The sequence below is a fragment of the Penicillium samsonianum genome (genome assembly GCF_028829775.1).
Source record: "Penicillium samsonianum strain IBT 33392 chromosome Unknown utg000005l_segment0_segment0, whole genome shotgun sequence".
Classification (NCBI taxonomy): Eukaryota; Fungi; Ascomycota; class Eurotiomycetes; order Eurotiales; family Aspergillaceae; genus Penicillium; species Penicillium samsonianum.
Genome location: NW_026643263.1, coordinates 1,366,738 through 1,388,208, shown reverse-complemented (window position 1 = coordinate 1,388,208; position 21,471 = coordinate 1,366,738). Strand labels below are relative to the sequence as shown.

The 21,471-nt window shown below is 49.3% G+C and overlaps 7 protein-coding genes across 7 annotated transcripts; 2 read left to right on the top strand and 5 right to left on the bottom strand.

The window, feature by feature from the left end:
* Nucleotides 1–672: 672 nt before the first annotated feature.
* Nucleotides 673–1,818, top strand: N7471_009442 (uncharacterized protein; the record flags this gene model as incomplete). The annotated part of the gene is made up of 3 exons (XM_057282161.1): nt 673–703; nt 771–1,241; nt 1,433–1,818. 3 exons carry the CDS (start codon nt 673–675, stop codon nt 1,816–1,818), a joined length of 888 nt encoding a protein of 295 aa, XP_057133044.1.
* A 955-nt stretch (nt 1,819–2,773) lies between these two features.
* On the bottom strand, nt 2,774–3,770 carry N7471_009441 (SDR family oxidoreductase; the record flags this gene model as incomplete). Its single annotated transcript, XM_057282160.1, has 3 exons — nt 2,774–2,996; nt 3,057–3,658; nt 3,723–3,770. 3 exons carry the CDS (start codon nt 3,768–3,770, stop codon nt 2,774–2,776), a joined length of 873 nt encoding a protein of 290 aa, XP_057133043.1.
* Nucleotides 3,771–4,047: 277 nt separating this feature from the next.
* Nucleotides 4,048–6,446, top strand: N7471_009440 (uncharacterized protein; the record flags this gene model as incomplete). The annotated part of the gene is made up of 10 exons (XM_057282159.1): nt 4,048–4,176; nt 4,227–4,340; nt 4,393–4,430; nt 4,486–4,540; nt 4,601–4,699; nt 4,768–4,988; nt 5,041–5,726; nt 5,807–6,026; nt 6,113–6,203; nt 6,268–6,446. 10 exons carry the CDS (start codon nt 4,048–4,050, stop codon nt 6,319–6,321), a joined length of 1,707 nt encoding a protein of 568 aa, XP_057133042.1. The 3' UTR covers nt 6,322–6,446.
* A 619-nt stretch (nt 6,447–7,065) lies between these two features.
* N7471_009439 (regulator of nonsense transcripts 2) lies at nt 7,066–10,836 on the bottom strand (the record flags this gene model as incomplete). Its single annotated transcript, XM_057282158.1, has 6 exons — nt 7,066–7,175; nt 7,230–7,371; nt 7,426–7,743; nt 7,804–10,631; nt 10,712–10,756; nt 10,818–10,836. 6 exons carry the CDS (start codon nt 10,834–10,836, stop codon nt 7,066–7,068), a joined length of 3,462 nt encoding a protein of 1,153 aa, XP_057133041.1.
* Nucleotides 10,837–11,345: 509 nt separating this feature from the next.
* N7471_009438 (uncharacterized protein) lies at nt 11,346–11,630 on the bottom strand (the record flags this gene model as incomplete). Its single annotated transcript, XM_057282157.1, has 1 exon — nt 11,346–11,630. One exon carries the CDS (start codon nt 11,628–11,630, stop codon nt 11,346–11,348), a length of 285 nt encoding a protein of 94 aa, XP_057133040.1.
* Nucleotides 11,631–12,909: 1,279 nt separating this feature from the next.
* On the bottom strand, nt 12,910–14,522 carry fhdA (putative transcription factor Tos4; the record flags this gene model as incomplete). The annotated part of the gene is made up of 2 exons (XM_057282156.1): nt 12,910–12,936; nt 13,002–14,522. 2 exons carry the CDS (start codon nt 14,520–14,522, stop codon nt 12,910–12,912), a joined length of 1,548 nt encoding a protein of 515 aa, XP_057133039.1.
* Nucleotides 14,523–18,361: 3,839 nt separating this feature from the next.
* On the bottom strand, nt 18,362–19,726 carry sun1 (SUN family protein UTH1; the record flags this gene model as incomplete). Its single annotated transcript, XM_057282155.1, has 2 exons — nt 18,362–18,406; nt 18,470–19,726. The coding sequence occupies 2 exons, from the start codon at nt 19,724–19,726 to the stop codon at nt 18,362–18,364; spliced, it is 1,302 nt and encodes a 433-aa protein (XP_057133038.1).
* Between the last annotated feature and the right edge of the window lie 1,745 nt (nt 19,727–21,471).

The window sequence follows — 21,471 nt, the reverse complement described above, 5'->3', positions numbered from 1 at the left end:
CTTGTAACCCACTATGATATACGATCGTCATGATTAGGCACATTGGGTACTGCAATATACGGATATTATCCACAGGGATCAACGGAACACATTCCCGAAATGGACTTGACAAGATTTATACTTTGTACAAGGATTCAAATTCTTTCTGACGACAATACCCCTGTCTAGAATTTCCCCAATTTGGCTGCAGGATTTCGACGGGGGCTTATTGCCCCACGACGAAGGATTAATATGTGGAGCTTAAAGGGCTTTTAGTTCTCAACTGAAAAGCCAGATTATGCATCAGATGCATAGCTATCCTTTTGGATCTCTGCTCTTAAATCGTGACTATCAAGTCCATAAAGCATTAAACAGTCTCTGCGACCTCACCTGTCAAAGATGACGAATCCGAGCAGTGGATCTGTCAGAAAGAGAATGTTACTTAAGAAATAACAGACCTAGCCATTTCAGGAGCCGAGATCGTCCGGACTGACCACATTATGAATTGCCAGTCCAAGAAAGGAGTGACACAGCTGTGGGGATCTTAGTGGTAAAGAAGACAATCATAGCCCGGTACGGATTCATCGCTACACGGCCATCTAAAAAACCTACGAATAATATAAGAGTTCTTCCAAGCAGCCTGGTTTACAATGCATGATACCCCAACCTGGACAGCATCAAAATTCCTGAAAAATGACCAAAGTCGCATTAATCACAGGAGGAGGTGTGATGAACCCCGCATAGAACCTATGCATACATAAAAAAAGAAACTGAAACCAACCAATTCACAGCCAGCGGAATGGGCCTGGCCGTAGCCAACGCCCTATCCTTACAAAAAGACTGGGAAATCCACATCCTCGACATTAACTCAGAGCGCGGAGTCCATACAGAAAAAGAACTACCCCGGACGACATTCCACCACGCCAATGTGACCAAATATAGTGACCTTGCAGCCGCATTTCAGAGCATGTTCCAGCAGCATAACAAGCTGGACTTTGTATTCGCAAACGCAGGTGTCATCGAGCGCACCAATTTCTACTCCACACCACAAGCAGAGAACGGCACGGATGTATGTCCACCGCCGGAGCCGGACCTGCTCTCGATCGATGCGGACTTGAAGGGCGTCATCTTTACGGCTTACCTGGCCCAGCATTATTTCCATCACTCGCCTCACAGGGGCCAAGGCTCGAGTTTGGTTATGACTGCTAGCTGTGGTGGGTTGTATCCGTCTTTCTATTCGCCGCTGTACTCTGCAGCCAAATGTGAGTCCCACCCCTCACCAAATCCCCTTATACAGCATTCCCTGTACCCCCGCGTACTATTGTGCCATCATATGATATTGATGTGATCTATCGATCACGATCGCATACTGCATACTGCATACTGCATACCACATATCAACTACGATGTCACTTTTCGTTTTGCTTAAACGACCAAGACTAACATAACCCAGTCGGCGTAATAGGATTCATGCGATCGATATCGCAACACTTCCACGCAAGCGGGATCCGCGTAAACGCCATCTGCCCAGGAATTGTGCGCACCAATCTTGTCGACTCGACGGGCTGGGACAGTTTCCCACCGGGCCGGTTTATCGATGTGGAAACGATCGCTCAGCTTGTGCTCCAGCTCGTCGATGGTGGTGAACCCGCGGGCCGGGGATTGACGGATACGACTGGCACGCACTTGCCCCTGGAGGAGCTATACGGAGTTGCAGTGGAGATTTCGGATAGCGGATTTTATTTCCGGGATCAGCATGCTTTTTGTGATAAGGGTATGCGTGAGGTTATGGAGGCGACAGTGGTGGAGAATCAGGTGGGTGCCGTTCTTAATGGTTAGATAGCGGGATCGGTCCCGTTTGAAGATATTATATCTCGTAAGATCATCAAAGTCACTTGTAGAAGTGGTTAGCCTTATTGTCGAAGTGTTTCGGTCTCTGCAATAGTTAATGATTCTGCGATCTTTAGAGTTTCTTCGGACTCTGCATTCTTTCTTTTTAGCTTGGCATGAACCTTCTATTTGAGATCTCATTATGTTGTATTAGAGATCGTCCGGAGGTGCCTGATGGGAATAAATAGGGCAAACTTCGGTGAAATATCGTCAGAGAAAAGGGAAACTGCAGAACGGAAGTTTCTCCGTGCAGAGATGGCCCCCACGAGAAACACGAATAAAAGCAAATCTACGAGAATCTACTCCACTTTTTAGTTGCAGGATCTTTTGCGGATTTATTTTCTGCTCTGGCTCATGGCGATGCCCATCTATAGTGAAGCGATATTGAACTCGACATATCCACTCTCGGCCGGTTTGTACATTGTACCCATACATAACAGTGACGGGGCCGTCCGGGACGAGCACTTCCTTGTGGAGTCACTCGCATATCACCGTTATACGAGCGCCAAGTCACGAGCGGAGCGTTGAAGTGGGAAAGACACGGGCCAGTACCGAGAATAGTGGATTCCAACGCGACATGATGTCTTAGGGAATAAGCGGCGGCGCAATTAACGAGAAACGAAACAGACCATATGACAGATGATTGCTCACATTTTACGCCGTTGGAGACCCACGCGGAAGAGAACAACCCTGTCGCCGCGAACAAGACTAATGCGACGACAGAAACAAAACTATTATTGGCTCGCTTGAGATTATTTAACACACAATGACATGAGCTCGAGGGTGAAGATCGTCGCAGACCGTGCTAGTGGTGGAGCCAATCTGTACTTTTTTATAACACTAAGCCAGTTAGGGTAACAGCACTCCGTAGTCTCGGTTTAGACTTCACACTCCCCCAATATGCTCACGGGATGGCGTCCGGCAGCCCAGAGTCTTCGCCGTGCATGATGCGGAACAGTGGCTCCCAGACCGTGACAGCCCGCTTGGTTATGTCGCCATTTCCCGGTTTGGGCATCGGGTAGTAGATCAGCTTGTCGGCTGAGCACTCTAATAGCTCACCCGCCATGCCCGTCGAGTCTTCTAAAAAGGTTTCATAGCCTTTGAGGATAGTCTGCACAGGGGTGAGACTAAGTTCAAAGTGATGTCAGTATTCTGCATTGGTGCTTGAAGGCAAAACAAAACCTTACCATTCAGCTGTGACAGCGGCAATCATCTCGGGTGGCACAATGGGCGTGCTCACAATCCCCGGCATGACACAATTGATGAAAATATTCTCCTTTTGCTTCAGCAACGGGGCAACGCCCCGTATGAAGTGGTTCACTGCAGCCTTGGTGCCACAATATACCGGATACGACTCGTGGGGGAAAATCGCGCCAATACTACCTGTGACGACAATGCGACCACCAGGCTGCGGGTTATGGCGCATGAAATGGATTGCCAGTTGGGTGCCGTATACAACGCCCTTGTAGTTGATGTCCACGACGGACAGATCCGGTGGCGGTGGGATGTTGTCGACGCTGTTGTTCTTCGAATCGTAAATGTAGATGGATGACGTATCGACAATACCGGCATTGGCGCATAACGCATCAATACGTCCCCATAGCTGATGTACTTTGCTGAATACACTCGCGTACTCTTCGTAGTTGGAGACATCTGCGGCAAAGAAGTGCGCGCTGTCCTGTGGCAGGTCTCTCAGGAGCGCTTCGCCGGCCTCCTGGCGCCGACCTACACAAGCGACCTTCCATCCTTTTGCGCAGAGGTTCTTGGCGAGGTCAATCCCCATGCCAGACTGTAATGGATCTCTGGTCAGTGACTGATAGCGGGGCCTGTGTAGTCGGTTTCATTGTACTGACAGTGGCCCCTGCGACGATAGCCACCCGGATTTCAATTTGTGAGCCCATCATATAAGTTGAGAATGCGATAGTGTTTGATAGTTAATGGGGAAAGAACCACTTCGATCGAGAAAAAGAAACAGAAGTCTACCGGATCATAGTGTGCGACTCAATTCCCGGGGCTTTTGTCCTCATATTGTAGTGGATGTTAGCGCGAGACGATCCTGAGCCATTGGAAAATAAACGCCCCTCTCTTCTTATGATTGAATTATAGTAGAAGTTTATTGTCAAAATTGTTTCTCTTTCCATTTCCCCTTTTTTATCCATTGCATTCTTGTATTGCAGCATGGCTGTGGACACAGAAAAGAATTCAGTGCAGGCTGGTTCTCCAACGGAGACACCAAGCTCGCCTTCAACTGATGCCGATGAAACAACAGAGCCGGTCATCAATTTGAAGACATGGATTGTCTCTGCGGTATGTATGTGACAGGTCAACTATGTTGCGCATGCTAATCGTGCACATAGATTCTTTCTTGTGGTTATGGCCTCTCTTTCTGGCCTATTCCCGTTGTGTCGGCAATTGGCACCATGATCTCTGCTGATATGGGTGATCCGACTGGATATATTTGGTTTGTTCCAGTACGTAAAGATTACTTAAAAGATTCAATGGAAAGAACTAATCAAATAATAGGCTTGGACTATCTCAATCACCTGCGCTTTCTTGATCTTGTACGTTTCTGAAACACTGATATCTTCACAATCCAATGCTCATGAAACATCACAGTGGCCCAAACACCGATCTTCTAGGTCGACGCTGGTTCTTGGTTTTGGGCAATCTGGTAAGGCTTATCGGCTTATCACTACATTCCGGTATACAACGCCTCTTAACATTTCTCTAGGTATGCTTCATCGGTCATATTGTAGTAGCATCAGCCAAGAGCACCAACCAAGTGATTGCCGGGCTCGTTATATCCGGTTTTGGCGGTGCAAACTGTCAGGTATGAGCCCTGCTATCCATACCCATCTCTTCTCAAGTGATCCAGCTAAAAGACCATTCACAATATAGATGGCTGCATTCGCCCTACCAGAACTCCTCCCAAATAAATGGCGCCACATCGGAGTCGTGATCGCCGATTTCACAGTCTACATAGCCGTCATTGTCGCACCAGTGACAGCCCGCTACGGTTACGAGCTCGGAACCTGGGCCTGGAACTTCTGGGGCGTGGCCATCTTCCAAGGATTATCATTCTTCGGCCTGTTATTCCTCTACCACCCACCCAAGCACCCGTAAGCCCCGAATCCCACCGGTGAAACCAACTAAGCTAACCGTATATCCCAGCCTCGGCATCCCGTACAAAGAAGCCTTCAAGTCCATAGACTACCTCGGCGCCTTCCTCTTCATCGGCGGCGCAGTCCCCTTCCTAATGGGCATTGTCTGGGCGGGCGTGTACGACTCAAACGACGTGCATGTCGTCGCCCCGCTAGTCGTCGGCACGGCCGTGCTCATCTGCTTCGCGCTGTGGGAATCCTTCGGAAAGCTGAAATACCCGCTGACGCCCACCTATATCTTCGCCAGCTCCTGGGGTCGCGACTTCACAGCCCCTGTCATTGCGCTCGGCGTTGTCAATATGTTCTACTACTCGTCTAGCATCCTGTGGCCGCAGATGATCACGGTGTTCTATACGAACGGCGGCGCGGACTGGAAGTACTCTGTTATTCTGTCGTTGCCGCAGGGATTCGCTATTTTCTTCGGTGCTATGCTTCTCACTTGCTTTGGTAGTAAGCTACGGCATTGGCACTGGCAGCTTACTGGGTCTGTGTTTGTTATGGTTGTTTTTGGCTCGTTGCTTGGTATTGTTACGCCGACTAATAAGGGGACTATGATTGCTTTCGTCTTTCTCTCTCAGGCCGGGTTTGGGTGGGCTATTTATTTGAGCATTGCTATTACGCAGATGGGTGTTGAGCATAAGAACCTCGGTGTTAGTGGTGGGATCTCGGGGTGCATTCGCTTTGCTGCTGGAGCTGGTATGTTTTTTGTTTTTATTCCTCGGTTTTCCTACTCATACTGTTCTGTTGTTTTGGATCATGCTAATTCTCACCCTTAGTTGCGTCTTCAATCTACCAAACAGTCTACGGTAACACACTGGCCAAATACACGGCTATATATGTCCCCTCCGCTGCCATCTCTGCGGGACTCCCGGAGTCCAAGGTCGCAGACCTAATGGCTGTGGTATCTCAAGGTGCCACTGCAATGAAATCATATAGTCCTGTGGTGGTGGCAGCAGCAGAGGCGGCTCTGAGCCAAGCCTACTGCAAAGCGATCTTGTAAGCACACATAATAACACAGCTCTTACCCGCGCTCTCCGGGGGAAACAAGGGCAAAAGAAGCGGCTCCTAATAATGTCTTCTAGTGTGGTGGCTATGGTATCGATGGCCTTTGGGATCTTGGGTCTTGCCGCTTGTCTGTTCTGCAAGGATGTCGATTCAAAGATGACCAACAAGGTGCGTGACATTCTTTTCGATTTAGTGATCTACCATCGTGAGACTAATGGGCTTCTTCCTTCAGATCGAAGTGTACCTTGAGAACACAGATTTATCGGACCGAAACAAGTATCATTAGATTTGATTGTGTGAGCAGCGGTTATTTCCATGCTGTGCTAACATGCTGGTGAAAAAAATTGCCTTTTAGCAAAACGAGTTAGACGAGGTAATACGGCAGACTTATACGCTCTTATCATGTCTTTGTGCAAATAAATCCGTTACATTGATTACTACTGCTAGACAATAGAGATCATAGCTAAGAGATACATCCACGGCATAACATTCATATTTGTGTATCCATCCAGTCTGATTGAATCTCTAATTCTCCAAGCCATTTGACCCCCATCACCCCTAGATCGAACAATGTACGATCTTCACAAGAGGGCAGCAAAGTGGTGATGTCTTTCGCCAGGTAATTGATGATTGGCGACCATATCGGGATTCGGGATTCTGTATGCTGGAGTAACATCGAGCTTTCCATCCAGCTCAAGAACCCCAGTCAGGATGGGAAAGTGATAAAAAAAGGATCCCGGGCAGCAACAGGAGTGCATCCATTTCGATGGCATTCGCGACGGGGTAGATTCCATTAGCAAGAACGGATTTCTGGTCATACTCATACGGCATTGCATACTCGCGTTGTGTGCGACGTATACCATAGATAAGCTGATTGGGTTGAACCAAGAGGTTTTTCACACTGGGCAGTGCAGAGACGAGAGAATTGGTCCATGGTGGGATGGCAATTTTCCACGAGGGAAAGGCGCTGGCTGCTGTGTCAAGTGAAAATATGGGATATGGACCTCAGTCCATATAGTGGTAGCATTCATTACCAATTGACGTCGCTGAGCTGGAGTTTGCGAGAACGGAAGGCGGACCGGTTCGCGCCGGCTTTGTCCATCCGCTGGCCGGTGGGGGTGCGCTTTTCTTGGGTTGCTGCTTTGGGATCTCTCAGTTGGAAATTCTTTCGGTTAAGTAGGGGATATTGCTCACTCTCGGTCGGTTCGGGTTCGGTCGACGCCTCGTAGTTCAGGACCAGGTTCTTGATGCGCTGCTGTTCTTCCCGGTCGGCTTGTTGCTGGCTCCGCATGGCAATGGCAAAGGTCGAGTCCGACGGGAGATCGATGGTGCGGGTCTAGATATGATTAGCAATTTGCAAAATATTGCGGATGTGGATGCAAAATTCTACCTGTTGCTTGTTTCCCTTCTTTGTCATCAGGGAGAAAGCCATTGTCTTAGGCGCAACTGGTTCTGCCGGGATTGGCTCGGGGCTGGAATCGCTGGGCATGTTTTCGCGGGGGCGTTTCATAGGAAGAGGGATATCAAAGACGGTCTTGCGTTCAAACCGTCTCGAGTCCATGCTCTCAGCCATCATCTTCTCGAATTCTCGATCAAATTCAGCCTCGGTTACTGGGTCTCGCTCCTCTTCCTGTCTGGTAACGACGATTTGTTCGTCCTCAGACTCGCTATCGCTGTCGTCATTTGCCTCTTGATTGGGTCCAGATGCCTTCGACGGGTTAAACGGGTTAATGGGTCGTACTTCATGCAGACGAGATGGGGGACCTACTTCGGCCTCATCGCTGGATTCCTGGTCTTCGTCTATTTCAGGAATAGCATCCTCCTCAAGGTCCTCGTCAGAAGAGCTACTTTCCACATCTTCTTCGTCGGCTTCGGCCTCAACGGGTCTCTCGGAATCCTGCACATTGTAGTTCAGGGCAACAGCTTCGCTGAAAATCCGGGTCGCTTCTTCACCCTCGGTAGCGAGCTTCCACTGCGGGCGAATAGAGTGGTACGTATCCTGGACAAGGAAGTCGACATCCATGGGCAATGGATCCTTGGTAAATAAGTAGTACTGGAAGAAGGCAAGGAAGAAGTCGAGTTTCTTCTTGGCGGAGCCACGGTCGAAGCAGTGGCCACACGTATCAAGAAGAGTGCATGCCAAGCGCAAGCGGAAGTAGTCGTCTGGCAAGTCCAGCATACTGATCTTTCCAGGGGCCGGGGTACCACCTTCATGGCCAAAGGTGATGATACGGTACAATGTATCGAAGATCACGGGGGAATCAATCATCTTGTAGTTGTAGAGCTCACCTAGATATTTGATTTCCGCAATGCGCTTCTGATTAAACTTGAAGTCGTTCTGCTCAAGGCCAAGCGTAACCTGCTCCAGGACGTTGTCGACGATGCCAATCACGAAATCCTGATGGTACCGGTACAAAGCACTGACAAGAATTGCCAAAAGATGAATACTACCATATTTCACCTTGACCGGTTTGCTGAACACACGTTCCAGAATCTCGACAACCTCTCGTTCCTCCCAGTGAAGTTTGCGGATGGATTTCAAGATCTTGGTGTAATTCCGCTTGTTCATATCCAGGTAGATTAGCCGGCGGATATACTGCTCCATGGGTGTACGTTCCTTCTGTTGGATTGCTGGACGTGGTGGCGGGTCAACATAATAGATGGCATTTTCGATAACCATCCGCTCCTGCTGGGCAAGATGTTGCACGGTCTTCTTGCGACTCAAGGTCTCGAGGAAAGAAGCCATCCGAGGTGACGATTCGGGGTTGCGCAGAAGGTAACGGCCGCAATTCTCCAGCAAATGGCCGATAATTTCAATGTTCATGCGCGAAAATTCGTCAAGCGAAACCTTGAAACAGTGGAAGATGATATGCTCCGGAACGACACCAAACTTGGTCAATTCAGCTAGGTAGCGAACATTGCTCATTCGTACTTGACCAAGGAATTCCTTGGACTTGCGCCGCTGCAGACTTCGGAACTCTTCATCGAGGTACGTAGTCAGTCCCTGTGGAATATCTGGCAGGTACTGTCCAAGTGTTGCCACCAAGCGAGAATACAGAGGCAAAAGATCAATGCGACCCTTGGGGATGTCTGACACAGCTTTGACTAGCCTGTTTCGTGATGCTTTCGAGTTGACCCAGCAGAAATCCAGAGCAAACTGGTCGACCTGATCTTTGGTTTGCAACTCGGGAAGCTTGGCGAGAAGGGAGTCAACCTGCGCACCCACAGTCTTGCTGGCAATGGCAGTTGACTGATCATCAGCCTCCGCAGCAGACTTGTCGTCGGAAGGCTCGGCAGAGTCAGCGGTTTCACCATCTGGCTTCTTTTTACCCGATTCCTCGCCTTCGCTCTTCTTCTTTTTGCCATCCTCGAGCAAGACCGCAGGCACCTTGCCCTTCAGATCGACCAGATTCTCATAGAAGCGTCTTTCCTCCTCGTCTTCCCAAATCCCGGCACCTTCGCCTTGGCCTCGTAGGTAATCAGTGGTCTTCACAAGGCCAATACCACCACTGGCAGAAGCATCGGTGGGTTCCTTCTCGGCTAGATCGGGCATGTCGGTTCCCAAAGCCTCGCACAACACCTGGGTATTGGCGACGAGCTTCTCCAGGACCTTTGACTGCTTCTCGAAATTGGCCTGGCGGTCCTCGAAGATCTCACCACTCTTCACGTATGCTTCAGCATTACGGCGGTTTTGCTGTGCCAGCGCTCTCTGGTCGCGAACCACGTGAGCCTTGACATCCTCAAGATACCGGTTCAAGATATTTCTAAATCGCTGCTGAGTTTTCTCTGGGATCAGGGGCAAATCGGTCTCGGCGTGGGCATCCCCATTGGTCTCCGTAGTCTGCGCGTCCGCGGCAGAAGTCGTAGTAGCGCCATCTGCCTCAACGGTTTTCCTGCTATCTTCGGCAAGCTTCGATCCGACGATATCCCAGCTGAAACTCTTCACAAACAAGACTGCAAGGGGCAGGTTCGTATGATCACGGTCATGGCCGAGCAATTCCTTCAGAACCTCCAATGGGAACGGATCAGCCTGCTTGTCCTGGTCCTTCGCACCTGCAGCGGGAGTTTTGGCTTTCAGTGGCGTATCAGACGGCTTGTTCCCAATACCAACTGCTCCTTCTTTGCCCTTCGCGCCCAGTTCCTCAGGTCGCTCGACGTCATCGAGAGTCTTCAGCACATTGACCAGCCAAAGCTCTGTAACAACGCGGAGAAGAACGCGGTGTCGAGATAGACGGTCTTTCTCTTCGCGTTCGCGGATCTCTTGGCTGAGCGCCTTGAGCTGCGCTTTATCCGGTGTGCTCAGTCCCCGGCCGAGCAGCCAGCCGATCTGTCGTGTAAATTCCCAGGGCCCGAATCGCTGGTGCAGCGCACTCACGACCTCCACTCCAGCCGCAATTTCGCCGGGGGATTTGAGTTTGCAGAGGCCTTCGTAGCAGGCGGAAATGATCTCGGAAAGGTACTTGTGGAGCGAAAGGGTGCCGATGTCAGCGAGGAAAGTGGAAAGGGCGGAGGCACTAATGCCGGTGCGTAGACGTTTGATGAAGGCGGTGTTCTTCTTGAGCGCTGAGTCAAGGGACTTGCTAGTGGAGAATACATCTGGTTGCAAAGTCGTTAGAATCGCCTCAAAGGTGGGCTGCAATGACATTTCGTCATAAAGGGAGTCAGTGAGATTTTACCAGATTCGCCTGCCCAGGCTCGCTCATTCAGGTCGCGAAGCTCCCCTGTGATAAAAAAGGCCAAATGTCAGTCAATATCTCCAAGATAAGGTGCGGTAGACGGTACTTTTACGTTGGCGTTCCATGGCTGTGTGTCACAGGCTCAATCGTGGGGTCCTTTCTGAATGTCCGAGAGGAAAGCGCATAAGTGACGTGAATGCCACATTGGGGGAAAAGAATAGATAAGAGAACAGCACAAAGCTCAAAGCTTTGAAGCGAAGAGAAGCTAGGAGAGTCGGAAGGTCCAAAGGTCCAAAGGTCCAAGGCGGAGCGGAGGTGAAGGCGGACTTTTATTTGCTTATCGATTTATCCACCCGACACTTGTGCGTGAACTCCTACTTCACTTTACTTCACTACTTCACTTACTTTCATCTACTCCGTATTGAGAATCCCTTTCTCATTTTCGTTCTTTCAATTCCAATTTCAATTTCAATTTCAATTCCAACTTCAACTTCAACCCCTTTTTGTGATTCTCAATTTAAAAGTCCATCATTCATTGTCCCCAAACCCCCCACTTCCCAAGGTCCCACCATGTGTTATATAACCCTGCATCAAAGGACGATCATCGTAGCACTAAATGCTGTTTCGAACCATTCTAATCCCCACTATGCGCCTCTGTGAACCCCATCTCTCTTCCCTTTTCCGACCCGTACAGTCGTTCTTGCAGCTGGTGCTTGCGGTCCTCGTTACTCCAGCTTTGTCGGCGATCAAAAGTCGGCTTCCACGACTTCTCCGAAGATGTGTCCTTTCGGTTGGGACCCGATGACCCAGTGGTTTCGTTTGAGAGATTAGGATTCTGAGCGAAGGGGAGAATGACGGTGTGTTCTTTGCCGGTATCCGGGATTTGGCCGTGGTTATCATTGTAGTTGTTTGATGACATTTTGAGTGATGTGGATAGATAGAGTAAGGTCGAGACTAGGACGTAAGATGATTGCCAGCTACTAGTTTGGAGCTAGCTTATGTTGATGTAGAAAAGATGTTGGGAGTCTTCAGGGTTGTGTTCACAGCTCGTCTGCTGTCCTTTTATACCTCTTCGGTGCGGGGTATTTGAAACCTGATTGTGTGGTATGGCAATAAATGAGATTGATCCTAGTGGGTTTTCCAAAGATGATACATGTGAAGAGAACCTCTCACAAGGCGTAAGGAAGTATTTTATCAGTATTTATGCGGAGGTGGTGGATATGACGTGCGGGTGGCGAAGACATCAGGTTATCTCTAGAAGTAGAACAACTGATATGGTAAAGGTACAAAGAAGCATCATCAATTCCTTCTAGCACAATGACAATATACCTAGCATTATAGAGCTTGACAAGGGTTGTGTTTGTATATGAACATGAGATATCGAGACAGCAATGGCACAAACCCTGCAGCAAGTATGTATCTGCTGCTGTATCACCTTGGATTCGGGCCAGTCAAATGATTTGTGGCTAAATGACTTCACTATTCTATACTGATTGCAATGCGGAATCCTTAATCCGATTACGCTCCTGCTAGCTAGTAAGGCACATGGCATCTAAGTACTACACCATTGCATCCCATACACTATGAAGGTAACAAAGTGCTCAAACAGATATATTGAAATTGACTAGCTAACATACAAGTCGTGAGTGCGTTCAACCATTGGAAAGCAGACTGACAAAGATGGCAAACCCAACGAGGCAAAAGCAGAAGTAGGATACATATAGTCCGTGAAGGACGCGTGACTTGAACAGTGTCAGGAGACACTGAGGAATCAAGCTGGCGAAGCGCCTCTCCAAAGAGACACCCGCAACACATGAGAGCCGGTATCAGAATAACTGATCTCTAGGGCAAACAAAACGGCCAATGATGGCCAAACATTGAAGAAACCAAAGAAAGCATGACGCGTTGGAAACCAACTTCGGGATATCCAAGGCCCGACCAAAACGATACACACGCGCTTTTTGGAGACCAATAATCGTACACGTCGATGCTATAACGAGGAAATAAGAAACAGGCAGAAACAAAACACAAACAGAAAAAACAAGGATGTTGATAATAATGAATTAAAATCAGGGTATGCCTCACGCCACGCTATGCGAGTCTCCCTAGCAGCCAGGGAAACTAAGAATCACTGGAAATATGTACTGAGAAAGTCCATCCGACGGCGGAAAGACATAGGAACTTTTTCGGTCAATGATTCATTTGGGCTTGCGCCAGAAGTATTGCTGGAAACAAGTTAGTGGGGGTTCGGGTACATCAATGGATGTATAGGGGACATGGAGGTACTAACCTTATGCTGCTTCCGACAGTTGCGCAGGCCAGGCTTCCGAAGATCATCCACTACAGCAGACCGCCGCATAACATCGTCATCCTCATCGGGAACATAGTAATATTCACTCTCGAGTGGTTTGCCGGCGGCATCCTTGCCTTCACGAGCAACTCTGCCAATAAACTTGGTCGATTCGAGAATATGGCGGATATCAGACCTAGAGAGGCCGGTGGGGTACTCGTGGCCGGACTTCCAGTATGCGGGAGGGAGATTGTTCAAGATGGTGGAGAAGGGCGTGGAGGACAGTCGGGAGAAGGCGAGTTGATTGGCAGCGTGGTTGCGGACTCTCTCGGACCGTTCGTCAGTATACTGGGGCTTGGCCTCGGTGACCTCGAATTCCCTGTCCTCGTGGACGGTGGCTGGCTGTCTAGGAGACCGGGTAGGCTGGAGAGGTTGGGCGGGCAGCAGGCTGCGAGGAGAACGAGCAGTCTGGACGGGGGAATCACCAGCCCGGAAAGAAGCCATACGAGGAAGAAGGTTCTCTCCGAATGGTCCAAAGGAGTGAATGATAGGATCATTCTCTTCGTCATTGTCGGAGAACTCTTCAGATCTATTCAGGTCACTCAACTCGCTCGCCCGCGAGGTGTGAAGCATAGCAGTAGCACGACGGGCACTCTGGGAGATCACACCAGTGACGGTGTTGTGACGCTTCAATGGAGAGGGCTCATCCTCAAACACCACTACTGCAGCACGAGAACGAGAAGGTGTGAAAATTGGCGAGGATGGGGGGATGACATGCTGAAGAGCAGGCGAAGGGGAGACAGGCGATGCCAGACGCTGGCGATCCAGGAGCGGACTTTCCTGTAGCTCTCGTCGGGATTGGCGTCGCTGAGTTGGTGTTGCTTCGTCACTGGTCTGTTCCGAGTCGGTAGAAGGGCAGTCCCTTCGTTCGCTGCGAGGCCATTGAACCAGAACACGAGCCTCATGGACATCGATCATGATATCTGCATCTTTGATATCCGATGTAAAGGTCTTGCCTTTGGCCAAGTCATATTTCCTCCCTTGGCAGTGAATCTTTATCCCATTCCATCCCATGCACACAATTTCAACCCTATCCCGATCGAATGGGTTTGGAGCCGGCTTATATGTAGCCTTGACATGAACACGAGAGATCATGCGGCTAGCAGCGAGCTGGTGATGGCATGAGACACTGGATCTGCCCATCAGAGTAGGCTCCCCATTCTCCGACAACATTATCGCGGGCACGGCAGACAAGGGCGCGCGTTCGAGGGCAGCAGAGAAGGACCGAGGGAGGGAGGGTCGGGAGGCAGCGACGCCAGGAGGAGGCGAAGAGGACATGATATGGGTCGACGAGGTCGGGACCGGGGTAGGATACGTCGAGACATCTGGTTCGCGTGCTACACGCTTTTGAGGCCGAGGAAGGGAGGGCGACGAGCTCGGCTCAAAGGCAGGCAGTAGGGCTGCAGGACGTTTCACGCCCAAGATCGAGCCAACTCGGCTCTTCAACGGAGAGGACTCCATAGTAAAAAGGTGGGACGAAGTCGAACGAGCACTCCTACTCACGAAAAGAAAAACCTGAGTCGAGGTCGAGGACCCGCGTCTCCGCGTGTTATACGAACACAGAGAAGAGCCTAGAGAATTTTAAAGACGAGAAAGACGTCAAGGCCTCCCTTAGAGAAAAAGGTGTGGTTGGAGGAAAGAAATTGGTCAAGGAGTAAGGAGGAGAAGCATTGAAGAAAAAGGTCGAAGGGTGTGTGGTGGTGGAATGCCTTGGGGCGGAGGGTCTCGTCCACCCTGCGCGGAAATGCACGCTTACAGCCCGAGACGCGTTCGATAGACGCCAACCACGCTCCACTGCAGGTTCGCGATTTCAATTGCTGCCTCTAGGTATTGTACAAATAGTAACTTGTAAATTGAGAGACAAAAACGTGAAAAGGCGCGAATTAAAGGTTTGTTTCTTCTTAATATGTGCTGTCAACTCTATACACTGCGGCGCGTCCGCGTCTCAAAGCACGTGACCACACGCGAGACAGTAAACCGGGTTAAGGTTGTGTCAGGAATGGTATTCATGACTTCATAATTGATGGTATTTAGCCTGTAGCCCCTACGATGATTTCAAACAAGTGAGTGCACCATATATTCCCTGCTAAATTGTCGGCCTATTCAAATATCAAGAGCCAATGGTGAAATTTAGGCGGTTTCTCCAAACTCGTACATAGCTAATACTCTAGTACGAAGTACGAAGTACTAGGGTATACAATTCATACAATCCATACAATTCCCAGCAGAAAATGCAAGCCCCCTAACCACCTAACCCCCCACTTACTGTCACGAAATTGATCACCGGTCACCTCGTCGCGTCTCCCAGCCATTTGCCCGACCACCTTGATATCATTTTGGTTCGAGCTTTGGTCAAATCAAAAGGCTTTCTTTCCAAGGGCATATGAACGAAATTCCAGACCAAATATGAAAAAAATTCTACAAAACGCCCTAGTTTCTGCACTGGGCCTTTTGTTGACAAGTGCTAGTGGGGCCTCGGGTAGTTTGATTTTTTGGTATGTTTTTCGGTATAGCTCACCTCACCGGTCTTCTGAAAAACTCCCTTAGCAAAGAATCTTCTTGGATAATTTACGTGTCGGAATGATTCCATATCAGCTGTGGAGTTCTGCCTCTCGCAAAACCAATCCCCTTGCCTAATATATGGGTCTAACGCATGTGGTCTAACGGACGGTTACAACATATATTAAAACGGTATACAGTAAAAATTATATTAATCGATAACGAGAGGTAATACAAAAAAATCGACGTAATTGAGCAATGACCATTTCCTACTCAAGCTCTATAGTGTATTTTTGCTCATTAGATTGAAGTTTAGGCTCCCTTCCCTCCCTGGGCTGCAGGAATACTCCGTCAATGATTGGTTTCGTATTACCTTCTTGGGCCTGCTGTATATTCTTATCGGCCATTTTATTCCAACCCACTCATTTTGACCTCGATAGTGACCACAAAACTGCTACTCGATAACCTCAAGCTAGCTTTCAACATGCCGTTTCTTTGGATTCCAGTGCCGTTCCACCTCCGATTCTACCTCTACAGGCTCTTCTCCAGAGTCTCCGACCAACCAATGAATGTTGATATATAGGTCTTTCGTTGAGGATACCCCATCGATCTCAAATATACAAATACCCCTGCCGTAACCTTTCCCCCCCCCCCCCCCTACTATTAGCTCGGCTGGTGACGCTTGTTTTGGTAGCGGGAGGCAGAGTGCTCTTCTTCTCGATATAAACGGGATATAGATCACCCCACCAGCAACTATTTTTTTTATACGCATCACCGCGGATGTCAACTAGAATCAAAGGTCGGCTGTCGGACCGCGCATATGATACACCCTCCTCTGCAGTATAACCCATATGATATTGGTGGCCGAGTGAACAACCAAGCAACTCCACCCAGCACGCAGATAGTATATAGCATGTAAAGTAAAGAACTGACAGATAATTTCCATAGCCGTAACCCGAGAGTCTCTGGACGACGGGTGACTCTAATAAAGGGGAGTCCTCACAATATCACACTTGATCGACTGCAGGCTCCTAATTTGAGTTGCTTGGGTAGCACCTTAGGCAGCAGCTCACAAATTCCTTTCGGGGTTTTCCACGACGCGCAATTCAAAAGAAGCTTGTTCCTCCGCTGCGTTGGCTCCGATGCGTCGCAAACAAATCAATATATCTCATCAGAAGTAATGCCATCATCGAGAAAAGGCGGTGTCTAGCTGACGAGAGGTCCCAGGTCTATGGCTGCCGGGGGAGTGGGTGACCTTCGCTCGCGGTATTCAAAGAGGAAGACCGTGTCTTGAGATTGTCTCGAGGATCTTGCTAAATAAATGTATTGTTACTTGGGTGCAGCGCATCACCCATCGTCAAGCACACAGATGACGAGGCAGGTGCAGATTCCCTGTCAAGGTTTTGGGTTTGTTTGAAACTCGAGAGAAAGGTGTGAGTAGGAAAAGACGAGTCATTGACGCCTGATATCTCCCGGTCGCAAATCAGAAGAAAGGGGTTTAAGCGGTCGGGCGCAGCGTGTGTTGTAGGTTACCGTCTGTGTGGCGCGGAGTGAGGCTTGTTTGCATGAACGACAACGATTCCACGCATGTCGTCAGATGAGTAGGTTTTCAGACCCAATAATGTATATTGATGTTCCCACAAAGTATCAAGTTGGGACTTCTCCCTCAGCAGCTGCTGTGCGGTACTGTATATCTACAAAAAAAAAGGCCTCGAACCTTAGTTGTCACGATTTATTAGGGCTTTGCTCCTATATATATCGGCACGTGATTAGCAGGAATCACAAAGTTTCATTTAACTTAGGCAAGTTCCTTTCAAGCAGGTTGCGATGTACATGACTAAGTGGACTGTTTCGGTTGCCAATAAACACAGAAGCAATGACGCAACCATGCATGCTATAGCTACCGGGTGGGGTCATGCATCTAGCGTTTCATCATGTACGGGACGTGTCACATACTCCAAGCGCTTGCCGCCACACTACGGAGTAATAATTAGCTGGTCCCTCACATTGTGTGGAACTGTAGGTAGCTCAAATACAACGGCAGGTTATGCAACGTGTGCCTTAACAGAGGAGCCCTGCATTGACTGCCGCTGGAATAGGTAGCTAGCTTTGGTGCCTACTTTATCATGGGAGAGAAAAGATGAAAGAAAGTTGCGGAATATCATTCGAAGGATACCTAGGTAAAGAAGATAGCTGACTTAAGACAATGCATATCTGCTGGACTAGATCACTCAAGAGCGGCCAGCCGATGACCGACTGTTACAGAACCAGCTGTGTGCCAGGATCCCCCCTGTTGAATCAACCCATAGACTCGAACTTTTCACTTCGAGCGAGGCACAGGATGAAACAAGTCACCAAGAGTCCAAAGAAAAACATCGGGTAGAGAGATCCAACCTCCAGTCACCAGGACAAAGATGCAAGGGAAGGGAACGAGGGATAGATTTGAAATCAAGAACTGATTGGTACTTGAAGATAAAGAAGGTAAATCTAACCGTCAAATAAAAAAAGATGTCGCTCCCATCAACGTGCCTGACCAGGGGGTAAATGTGGTCATAAGAAATAAAACAAAAAAGATGCAACGAGGATTGGATTTCGGGCCCAGTCACACATAAAACAAAATAGAACTTAAGATACACAGAAAAGAATAATGATCCTTCGAATAAGAAACCGTGAATATAGACAAATACACATAGGGAAGTGAGATGAGAGCGGTAGCTCTGCTCGCCCTAGTGCATGGGAAGCTCATCGAATTTCGCTTGGCAGTGTAAGGACTACCGCCGACCAAAAAGCGGTTGCGATATTTAGTCGTAGAAGACGTAGTAGGCCTTGCCGGAGGTGACACCGACCTGGTGAGAGATATTGTTAGTACAAGAATTTGCAAACTGGGTGGCTTGGGATGAAAAACTTACTGTGCAGCCGCTGTTGTCGCTGATGGGACCTTTGGAGTCGTAGAACTTGCCACCCTCGTAACGGCACTCATCGCTGAGGTTGTCACCCTCGAGCTTAACGTTGAAGTCGAGAGGCTTGGTGGTGGTCGGGGTGTTGGGGAAGATGGACAGGAACTTTCCGGACTTGGTGTAACCGACACCAAGGTTAATGGGAGCCCAGTTACCAATGGGCTCGCTGCCGTCACCCCACTGGCAACCCTTCTCAGTGGACACACCCTTGGGGTTAACGTAGTACTGGGCGGAGGTGACCTTGCCCCCCCACATGAAGTAGTCGTCACCATCGGGGCAAGTCAGGTCGTGAATAGCACCGGGGGAGGCGGCGAGAGGAACGGTCTCAGCCTCGGTACCGGGGTAATCAGTACGGCAAACGGCAACATGGTCGGACATCTTGTTCTTGACGTGAACGCCGCCAACACCGGGAATACAAAGCTGCTTGTGGTTCTTGTTGGTGAGGTAGAGCTTGTTGTCAGTCTTACATTCGAGACCACCAACGGACTCGCCTTTGCTACCCTGGGTTTCAGGCCACTGGGACTTTTGGTATCCAGGTGGGCAAGCGTAGGAGCACATGGCACCGTGGTGGCACTCATCACCAGTAACGGCGGTCACAATGTTGCTAATCAGGTCATCGAGGACGGTGACGTACTGGATACCGGAGTAACCACCAAAACCAAGGTAGTCAAGGGCGATAGCACCGTAATCCGAAGGGAAGTGACCACAATCAATCTCTCCATCGGGGAAGTCGGCCGTGAGACCGGTGGCACCGGAGCTGCCCGAGCTGGAAGACTTGCTGGTAGCAGCAGCGGCTGTGGTGGAGCTAGAGGTGGGCTCGGCTGTGCTTGTCGAGCTGGCGGGGGTAATAACAGCCGAGGTCTCCTGGAGGATGGCAGGTGCAACGGTAGCGGTTGTTGTTGGGACGGACGTGGAAGTCGACGTGGGTGCGGCAGTGCTCGAGCTGCTAGACGGGCAAGCAGCAGCAACGGCAGCGTCCAGCCACTCAAACTCATGGTTGGCGAGGCCCTCGCAGGCTTCCTTGATGCTGATCGACTGAGGGCCGCCGGGCTTAGACGGGTCCATTACGACGAAATCATACACAACTGAGCCGGGGACCGAAACCGTCTCGATCTCAGTAGCGCGCTTGTGGGCATGAGCGTGGCCATGGCCGTGAGCGGTCGCGAGGCCAGTCGTCGCTAGCGCGGCAACGGTGTTCTGGAACTTCATCGTAGTGGTGCGAAACTGTTGATTACCATGTGTTAGTTGCGTCAAATCCATGTATAGTTCTTCTCGTCCAATGTTTCTCCATCGTGTAAAGCAGCTTGGACGCGATTGAGTCTTTGCAAACATATATCGCGTTTGTTGCGGTGCACAATCATCTGTATAGTTCCCCGACACACAACAATCCACACCACACCACGTCGCGACTTGCTATTTCAATATGTAGAGATAAACGGGAGATAGCACATACATTCAAGGGTAGTCGCGCGATTGTCGTAGAGAGTCGAGTAAAGGACAGCGGTTTTCAAATGAATGTAGAGAGAACGAATCCCTCTGGTGTGGGAAAACTTCAAAAAAGGAGAGCTGTTGGAAAGACTGGGGAAGGAGAAGTCAGGGAGAGGAGACAAAAAGGAGGGGGGGCGATTCGGTTTATGCCCCAATAGCGTTAGCGTGATAGTCACGGAAAAAGGGGCAGGTACGGAGTACGGGATACAGCTTCGAGATACAAGCTGTCTTACACTGCCTACCTTGGTAGTGGACCCTGGGCAGAGCCTGGATGCTACTTGCTTGCTTGGCATGTACAATATAATCTTTCCTAGAGTTCAAACTATGTACTTTGTACATGGAGTCTCTCTCTCTTTCTTTACCTCACCTTGGCAGTTCTATAACGGCGTGATTCATGGGCGAGGCAGTTCCCTTTTTCTGTTTACTTTTGGTCCCTGCGGCTTGGCGTCAAAACGAGATTAAAACTGCCAGGGGGAGCCAATCAGAGGCAAGGATTGCACTTCTTTGGGCTCCAGAATCCAGGTACACCAATCAGCACTCACTTGGCCTGCCGAAATTCCTTGCGTATCCATGGGTACCAGAAGCATTTTTGATTATTTATATTATCAATTCCAAGTTATTATTATGCCTGCTTTGTTCAATTCCTACTTGAATCCTCCATACAGCAATTTATTAAAGCGCACTATTGAAGTTACTTCCCCCCTTATAATGTTACAATTCATATAACCTTACGTTGTTAACTGACTGCTGTTGCGGGCCCATAACAATCCCGCCAGGGGTCATAATTGTACTTTGTAGGGAGACGCTTAAGTATAAGACTTTTACCCCCTGACAGCCTGGCCTGATAACTTGACCGATCTACTTCCGTACCTGCCCAGCCTTTCCAAGACTTGCAGTGCGGTGTACAACATACAACATACGTAGCCAGCAAGGGATTTCCCCTGACAGGGCTAGCGCTCAGTCCCTAGTCCGGTTCGTATTCCATTTTAACTGGACTCAAATTCTAGCCTACCAATACCAAGTTCAACAATATCCCGGATCTGACCTGCCCATGGCGTCGCAAATAAAATTAAATATCAGCCCGAAGTAAGTACTATATAACATATAAATCCCCCCATATAGCTAGGAGGTACGGAGTACTCGGTACGGGGTACCTACATCGTAGGGTAGACTTTGAGCCATAATCACACCCGCAGTGATGACGACTCCGCGCTTTAAATTTCTAATTCACGCACTTCTCCATAATCTCCATACTCCTCTCTAGCAGCCGAGGGTTGCTCCGCCCATCCACATTTTCGATAATCGGCCAGCCAGTGGAACAATCATAGGCGAGCTAGAAGCCGACGGACTTGTCGATCCACAGCAATCTTAATCCTACTGTTTGGACCGCACGGCCTTGTCCGCGTCATGGCACGCTCATAGCAGACCTCTAGAATTACACTAAAATTACGGAGTACATTAAATGT